An 8,859-nucleotide genomic window follows, 5' to 3' on the forward strand; every position below is an offset into this window, starting at 1 on the left:
GGAAATACCAGGTTTTAAATACCTTCTCTGACCCTTATTGGCTGTGTAATCTTGGGTTAAATTAAGCTTTGATCTCCTCTATAAAATGAAGATTAAAAAAAGCTCATACTTCCAACCTCAAAAGGAAAGAAGAAAGGAAGGAAGGAAGGAAGGAAGGAAGGAAGGAAGGAAGGAAGGAAGGAAGGAAGGAAGGAGAGGGAGAAAGGAAGGAAGTTCTGTAAGCCTTAAAGCATTAAAGAAATGGGGAGTTGTTACCTGACACAGCTTGATTTCCGTCACCTAACCCTAACCCTAATTCCAACTCTAAACTTGATGTAATATATTTCATTTTAGATTGGCTTGTAGACTAATTGTTTCATGCACATCTGTCAACTCCCCATCTTCCTCTGGTTGCTCTCCAACTAGTCAATGTCCTTCCTAAAACAGTGGTACCCCAAACTAAACACCATGTTCCAAATGTCTGAGCAAAGAGTACATAGTGACTACTTCCTGTTCTGAAAACCATCCCTCTCTTAATCTGAACAAAGATTATACTTTTGCTACCGTGTTATATTTTGAGGTTCGTGTTTACTGAAGTTCCCCAGACTTAAATCTTTCTCATGCTGTTATCTGGCCACATTTCTAAGTTTTGTGCTTATGAAATTGATTTTTTGAATCCATACCCAAGACTTTACATTTATCCCTATTACATTTCATTCTACTCAATTGAGAGCGTCAAGATCCTTATGGATGCTAACTTTGTCACTCAGTGTCTTGGGTATCCCTTCTAATTCTGTATTATCTGCACATTTGATACCATCTATAACTTCATCCAAGCCATTATTAAAAATGGTGAATGGCACAGGTCCTATGGAGAACTCCTTCCAAACTGACATGGAACCATTAAAGATCACTTTTTGGGTCTGGTCCTTCAAACAGTTCAAACCAACCAACTGTGGTATTAGCCCACATTGTTATAGCTTTTCCACAAGGAAAGCATGATTAAGGTAATCTGGTTAAACTATGATTGTAGCATTCTGGGTAATAGGGTTAATCCCTTGATGCTGACTATGAATGATCATTCAAAATGTTCACATGTCATCCTTTTAATCCCACATACTAGAATTTATCCCGAACGTAAAATCAAATTTGACTCCCCACAGCTGGGAAATCCCAATCACTTCCCTATGGTGAAAACTGGGACATCTGTGTTTCTCTAGTTCTGCAGAAATTGTCCTGTTCTCCATTCTTCCTCAGATCACCAACACTGACTCAGTCATCCAGTCTGGCCGTTCTCTGGGTATGCTGGGATTTACTCTATTTGCTGGATGACTTGATCTCATCCAAGAGAGCTTATTACTCTCTATCTCTTAACCTATGCTGGGTTTCAAGTTCCTATTAACATGCCTGTTCTTTCCTCTCCAATCTAGTGATAATTGTTCTTGGCAGAGAAAACAGAAGCCAGAGTTGAGTGGTCCTTCTCTACTATTAGTACCATGCTGAGCAGCGAGCTTTTCTCTTTCAGGATCCCATTCTTTTACCCAGCATAGCTAAAAAGCCCTTTTTGTGATTTGGCCTTAGTTTTTAGCACCAGTTTCAGTTCATTCCTGCACAAAACTGTGTAGCACCTTAGTATTTACTTTAGTTAGTTACCTGCCCCTTTTTACATCCACCACACACTTTTAAAATCTGAGTTGCCCAATGAGCTCCCTGTACATCTACATTGGCCTCTTTGGCCATTTTCCTCTTTAAATCATTATTCTGTAGCTTCAGAATGCCATTCTGGACTACTTTTCCAGTCTGCCTGGATGGTCTTCTTTTGTAAAAATGCAAGTTGTACACTCTGATCCTTCTTCTGAAGCCTCTGAAAGTTGCTCTCCCCAAACCAAGCCCATCCTCGGTTCTCCTGGCCTTGCTCACATCTCCCCATAACCCCTTTTAGCAGACAGTCTTTCTTGTGGATCAGCAATATACACAATGCTCCAAATATCCCAACTTTCAGCTTCTTTTGGCAATTGCTACATCTTTTAATGGATGAAATAATCAAGACAACAAGCCAGGAATATACTAAGTTCTCTATTGTGGGCAGAAAGAATCCTTCCAGCAGAAACCAAGAAAGCTGAAGTCTCCCTTCACCACTCACTCTATCCCCCCACTTCCCTGCTTTCCAGGTTTGTCTGCCAAATATATGTCTCCTCCTCCTGTCCAGGCAGTCGGTAATATCTTCCCATGACAAAATCACTTTTGTTTCCTCTACATTGATTTTCACTCAAATGTTTTTTTTTTTTCCAAATCAAGATTTACCTTCAAACAAAAGACAGTAAATAGATGAGACTATTCTTCATACATATGTCCAGGGGACATACTTTCTACCTACTAAGTACAAGTTAAAAATCAATAGATTTTTAACGGGTTCAGGTTAAGGCAATCTAAAAGGGGTTCAGATAAGCATCACAGAAGGCAGAACCACAATTCAATTCAATATATTTATTAAATACCTACTATCCACCAGAAAGATCCTATGCTGTGTTAAGGATATCAAGATGGCTATTTTCATAGATCCTTATATCAAAAAATTTATGATCATGTGGGTGACTGTGACATGTACATATATGATAATGCCATAGCAAGTTTGAGAAGGAAAAGATCGCTTTTATCTGATGGGGCAGAGAAGACTTCCTGCAGAAAGGGTCACTGGAGTGGGGCCTTGGGAGGGTTCTTCAATGGGCAAAGATGGGAATGGGAAGAACATTCCAGGCATGGGATGAGAACAAACGCCTGGAAATGAAAGAGTAGAACATGGGACGATAAAAAGTTCTGTTTCTTGGCAGCCCATTTTCAGGCTGGAGTCAGACTATGAAAAGCTCGAATGCCAAAAAGAAGCATTGATACTTTATTCAGTGGGCAAAGGGGAGGCAATGAAGTTTTCATTTGGAAGGGAGGGGATATGACTGGAATGGAATTAAGATTATTCAGGTACTTTGTGAATAAATTGAAAACAGGAGTTTGGAAGCAACATGATCAGTTAGGAGATTATAACAATGGTCCCTGTACTGAGGATTTTTAAGGAAAACTAGAGGTGTGTGACAAGCACTGCTTTGCCTTTGAGGTGATCTCAAATAAGCACACGTTCCCACAATGCCTTTTGCTGTTTCTAAGACAGAATCATGAGCTGGTTAAACCACTGGTCTGATTGATGTTCCTGCGCTTAGTGCCTTGCTCAAGGTCCCCCCCCCCCCCAGCCTTATCCCCTGCTTCAAAGCGGAGCCTGATGAAAATTCTGGCCCCCTGGGTGCTGGCTAGCCTGGGGCTGCTTTCCTTCTTCTTGCTGCAGATGATGGTATGGGCTCAAGAGAAAAAAGTGGGAGGGAATTGAAAAGGGGAAAAAGACAAGAAACTGAGGCGGGGTCCACACAAGAGACGGACATCAGTAGGGTCAGCAAATGCCGAAGGAGAGCTCCATCATTAGGCGTCCCAACAAGAGGCTTTTCCCAAACACCAAAGGGGGATTCTCAGCAGCAGCCAAGCCAATGGGCAGGTGCTGCCAGTACCTGCCTCCTAGCCTAGGACCCTTCCCCAGAAAACCAGCCAAAAACGACCCGGGAGTTGAGAGAGATGGCTGATCCCATGGGGGGATGGGCAGTTTTCCCCACATACACAGAGCTGGGGATGGGCCTTTCCCCACCCACAGGGGCTGGCTCTCCCCCTTTTCTCCTCTGTGAGGTCAGAGTGTGCCCTTTATCCTCCCTCAGTCCTTTCCTATTGGAGCACTCTTTTCTGCTGGCTCATATCCTGTGACCTTGGACCCTGGAGCAAAGGATGAATCTGAATCTGTACAGCCGCGTCAGGGGCTGATCCGCAGCGAGGGGTGAGGGGCTAGGAGGGAGGCCAAGGGCCCAGGAGGACCAAGGCTGCTCTCCTGTCCTCTGCCTCCAAAGGGCCAGGTGCACGTGTACCAAAGCCTCAGCAAACAGAGCTGCTTCTGCCCTGCCTTGGCTAAGGCTCGGGAGGGACTTCTGATCTGAACCCACAAGTGGGGGTTGCCCTCCTTGCCCCTGACCACCACCCTGAACAAGGCCTGGCCCAGCCAGGAGCTAGTGCCTGCCTGCCCTCCCATGCTCTCCTCCCACTCTTGCATTCCTCCCCCCCCAGATCCCCCTCCACAGGCTGGCTTCAGCTCCAGGCAGCAGCAGCAAGCCTCAGTTACCATGGGAACGGATTGTTTGGGGGAAGCCACCCTGCTTTTCTGTTGTCAAGGACAGAGCCAGCTGCTGGCAGATTCCAGCTGATGCTGAGGCTCCTCCCCCCCCCTTCTGTCTTCCTGGAAATGGCCCCATGCTTGTTTCCAATCTCATCTCCCATCCTGACGACACTTTACAAGGCACAAGGGAGGCAGGACAAGGATTATTGCTCTCATTTTACAGAAGGGAAAACTGAGGTTTGGCAACAAAGCCACTTGGTCAAGTTCACAGAGCTAACAATGTTGCAGTCAGTCCTTTCTAACTCAAAGTCCAGAGCTCTTCCCACTCTGGAGTAAAGCCCCTCCTGACCCACCCACCCAATACAGCTCAGAGTCATGAGATGGGGGGAGGGGATAGAGCCCTGGGGTCAGCTGTTATTCTTTCTGTTCAAGACTCAATTCGCAGCTAGAAGCTAACCCCAACTTATGATACTCTCTGTCTGCCTTGAAACTTACTTTGTTGGGGTGGGGGGGAATTACTTGCCCAGGTGACACAACTAATAAGGATGACTTGAAACCAGTTCCCTCCTAACTGTAGTTAGTTAGCTGGCATGGTCCAGCTCTACGGCTAGAAGAACCCCCTCCTCCCTCCTCTGTACACAGCAGGGGGCTATTTCTTCCTCGTTCTGAGAGAGAGCCGTGATCCTCCTGATCTCCGCTAAGGCTACACTCAGAGCATCCTCAGGCCTGTTCCTCATCCCACCTCACTCAGATGGCCTTGACTGTGATCCCACTACCATCTCTCTGGGAGAGACCCCAGAAGGCTGAGGCTCCTAGTTAAGCCTGCCAGATACTCAGCCTTTGCCTTCGCACAGCTGCTCCCCCGGGATAAAATGTCCCCACTCTGGACTGCACACTCCAGGGGAAGAAGGCACTGGGATTCTGTAGTTTGGGGGTGGCTGTAGCTATCGAGGTATGTCCCGAGGAGGGGGGAGGGAAGGAGGCTCAGTCAAGCACAGGAAGCACCCCAGATATCTTGACCATGGATAAAAAGCCCCAAGGGGAGGGTGGGGGGAGGTTAACATGGGAGAGGAGGCTTAGAGCAGGAGATGATACTCAAGTCAAATCTAACCCCTTAGTTCTACAGGACAAATGACTTAGCCAGAGTCACCCAGAAGAGCCAAGACCTGTGCACTCTAAATCCTGGGAGAGCCCTTGGTCTCCTATGGTGGGGGAGGGCTAAGCTCCACAGGGAAGAGGAAGAAGAAGGGGAAGGGCCTCCCTTCGCAGTCATTTAACTCAGGAGAGCACTTGGGAAGGTTCCTAGTCAGGGCTCTCTTCTTTAAAGAAAAGGAAAAATCTGAGAAAGACAAAAAAGTGAAAATGGGGCTTTGGCCCAGAGGAGGGGAGCTTGGCTTTGGAGTGAGTCTGCCAGCCTGCAACCATAAAGTCTCTACAAATGTCTGGGGAGGAGTCATCTCTCTGCTGTGTGACCCCAGGCAGGTGACTGCACTTCCGAGCCCACTCCCTCATCTGTCATGTAAGGAGGAGAAGAATCCTCACAATATCAGCCTCCTGGGATTTTGTGAGACAAGTGCTTAATCAGTCTTAAAACAAAACAGAAACAGAAGCTACATGGATTTTTATCATCATCCTTGCCTAGGCTGGGCCCCGCCACTTGGAAGGGCCACAGATGCTAAGAGAAAACATACCTCTCTGCTTTTGCTTACTGGGCCTGGTTCCTGACCTCCCACATCATCCGCTCTGGATCCTCCGTTCCTGCCCCACTCCTGGGCAGAGGACAGCACTCCCCTCTTTGGCTTCTCTGCGGCTCTGGACCTGTTCCTACGATGTTTCAAGGGTCTCTTACTTGACTCAGACGCCTTCTCAGGGTCCAAACTGGCTCCCCCAGCCACAGGCCCCTTTGAAGAAGAGTTGGCTAGTGGGAAATCCAGGTCGGGCTGGCCACAGGGCTTGTTTGTGGAGGAGAGCCCTTGGGGCCTAGCAGGAGATCCCAGCATCTCTCCCCTGTTGGCACCAGAGGCAACCCCAACACCTTTGCCAGCAGCAGACTCCAGTTCCTTGACAATGTCTGAAAGGTAAGCATCGTCATTGCCAGTGACGGCCTTGGGCACCATAGCAAAACCAAGATTTTGATTTTCTCCAGAGACTTCCTCTGATAATCTGGAGGAGGACGTCAAAGGCAGGGAATCCAAGGGGACAGCCGGTGGGCAGGGGTGCGGACTTTTGCAGGAAGTCTTAGAGGCTGACATTACACTGGACATGGCTGCCCCGTCAGGAAGACCCAGGGCCTCCACAACTAACATAGCAGTCACTGTGCCTCTCTGACCCTTGATGGGAGTGCGACCAGGGGCCTCCCCACTTTCAGCCCTGTTGGGCAAGAGAGCATCATGCAGAGAAGAGGCTTTCTGCGAGCAGGTCCATGGCTGGGTCTTTCCCATTTGCTTACGCTCTCTTTCAGCGGTTGGGGAGGTCCCAGCAACGTCTCCCACTGGTCCACAAGTCTCCTGACTGCTCTTTGGAAAGGGGCTTGCTGGAGTCTTGGGGTCCGCCCCCCCTGCTCGGCCGCTTTCGTTTCTCTTCCAGGATTCTTCTTCCCGGAGGTTTTTCCTCTTCCTCACCTCTCTGGAGGTGGTCGACAGCCTGCTTTTTTTATTTGCCCTCACCAGGGCCAAGCTAGGGGAAGAAGGTGAAGTGTCGGGCTGTTGTCTTTTCATCTGTTCTCCTTCCTTTGTCTCCTCACAATTGTCCAGGGTACAGTCCACAGGGGTCTCCTGCTCCAGGGCCAGGCGAGAGAAGATGCCCTGTTCACACACCTCAGAGAGACACTCGGGAAAAGCCACTGGGGTGAGCCATCTCATCTCAGGGGGGCTCTCCACATGGTTGATGGGGAGTCCTTGGTCGGGTTCTGGAGATCTCTCCTCGGGCAGCTCATCTCCAGGGATCTTCCGGGGCTTAGGGGCCGCCTCCACCGACTTCTCCCCCTTTCCTGTGAGTCCGATGCTCTGGGCCACATGGCCAAGCTTCTTCCCCCAGTTTTCGGCTAAGATGTCGTGTAAAGCCACGTGAAGCTTCTCTAAGAACTGTGCTTTCCTCTCCACGGGCGCAAGAGAAGGCTGGATGTGAAGATCCGGAAACAGCAGCGAGTCCTCACCCTCCTCCTGAGCCCCTCCAACCGGGCCCAGGATACAGGTCTCAGGATCTGCACCCTCGCCCACCGTCTGTGAATCTTGAAGGGCTTCCTCCACCGGGTCGCTGTCCTCCTGACAGTCCATCCCCAGGGGCTTGCTCCCGTTGGCTTCGGGCTCCAGGCTCCACTGAGAGGAGGTTGTGCTCGGTTCCCAAGCCCAACTCATCCCAGAGCCGCCCCCCTCCGCCTCCTCCACAAAGGGGCCGCCGTCAGGGGAATAGAGCAGGACATCCTTGGGACCAAAGGCGTCTTCCTCTTCCCCATCTCCCGACATGCCTGTCGGCCGGCCAGGCAGGATCCAGGGAGACCATGAACGTGCAGGGAAAGCTGCCAAGGGAGACAAAAAGGGATGTTATCAACTTCAGGGCGCCCACCAGTCCCAGGAGAAACCCGGATCTCTGGGGCTCCTCAGTACAGTCATGGACATGGGCTCACAGCATCTCTGGTCCGGCCGGGAGGGAGTCCGGGACACCCGAACCCAGTGCCCATTTCCCAGAGAAGCAAAAGGCGGCTCCGAGGGACAAGTGTGTTCCTTCCAGAACTAGCCCCGAACATACAGGTCCCGAGCGCCCTGTCTCCGAGCCGGAATGTTGTACCTCGCTAACATCCCAGTGCCGGAGATGACACCGTCTGCCCCCACACTGAGCCCCAAGCCATAATCCCTCGCCTCCTTTCCCCAACTCCCTTCTACCTTCCCTACAAACCAACCTGGGACTGCCCAGTGACAGGCTCTCTCCACTAGGGGGCCCAGCGGACCAGTGAGCCCCGCGTCCCTCACCTGGCAGAGCACAGGCTCCCCACCGCGGTCACGCCCTCTCGGCTAAGCGCTCGGACACATCTTTCTGCTGACTGAGCAGTCACACCCTCCTTTTGTTAAGTGGTCGGTCACCCACACCCTCTAGGTAACTGACCAGTCACAATCACACCCCCCTCCCGCGGGTCCGTCACAGCTTCTCTTCGCTAAGGAGATGCCCAGCCACGCCCTCTCCCGCCGGCCAGACCCAGCTCCTGCAGAACGGCACCCCTTCTCTCCGCTAAGTAATTGACCAGCCACGCCCTCTCCCAGCTGATCAGTTACACCTCCTCCGCAAGTAACTGACCAGCTCCACACGCTGTGCAGCAGGGAGGACTCACCGGGGCGGACCCCACCCCAGCACCGTGATCCCCAAATGGTTCTCAGCCCCAGCCACGCCCCTTACTTGCGGAGCGGTCCCTCACCGCACCTCTCCTTCGGCCGGCGCCCAACGGACTCTTTGCGGCCCCGCCCCCTCCCCCTCCCCTCGTGCCATCGAGGAACGGCCCCGCCCCTCCCGTGCTGTGGAGCCCCCTCCCCAGAACCGAGGGGAGTCGGGGAGCACGGGGCGTGAACCCCTGGCTGGCGGGGAGAGGGGCGGCCGAGCCGTGGCGGCTGGGGATAATCAGGAAGCTTCGCTAAGGATGTGAAAGAGGGGAACGGGGTGGGAGGAATCACTTTTGAGTTGGGGGGGGG

General features: G+C 51.1%; 1 protein-coding gene across 1 annotated transcript in view; it reads right to left on the bottom strand.

Moving 5' to 3' along the window:
- SPOCD1 (SPOC domain containing 1) overlaps positions 1 to 8,190 on the bottom strand; it is a 39,697-nt gene extending 31,507 nt beyond the window's left edge. The window contains exons 1-2 of the mRNA XM_031962266.1: positions 8,079 to 8,190; positions 5,872 to 7,697 (exon numbers count right to left, since the gene is read on the bottom strand). Of these exons, the coding sequence (XP_031818126.1) occupies positions 5,872 to 7,644 (1,773 nt within the window). The 5' untranslated portion in view covers positions 7,645 to 7,697; positions 8,079 to 8,190. The remainder of the gene's footprint in view (positions 1 to 5,871; positions 7,698 to 8,078) is intronic.
- Between the last annotated feature and the right edge of the window lie 669 nt (positions 8,191 to 8,859).

Source organism: Sarcophilus harrisii, chromosome 3 (assembly GCF_902635505.1).
Source record: "Sarcophilus harrisii chromosome 3, mSarHar1.11, whole genome shotgun sequence".
Lineage (NCBI taxonomy): Eukaryota > Metazoa > Chordata > Mammalia > Dasyuromorphia > Dasyuridae > Sarcophilus > Sarcophilus harrisii.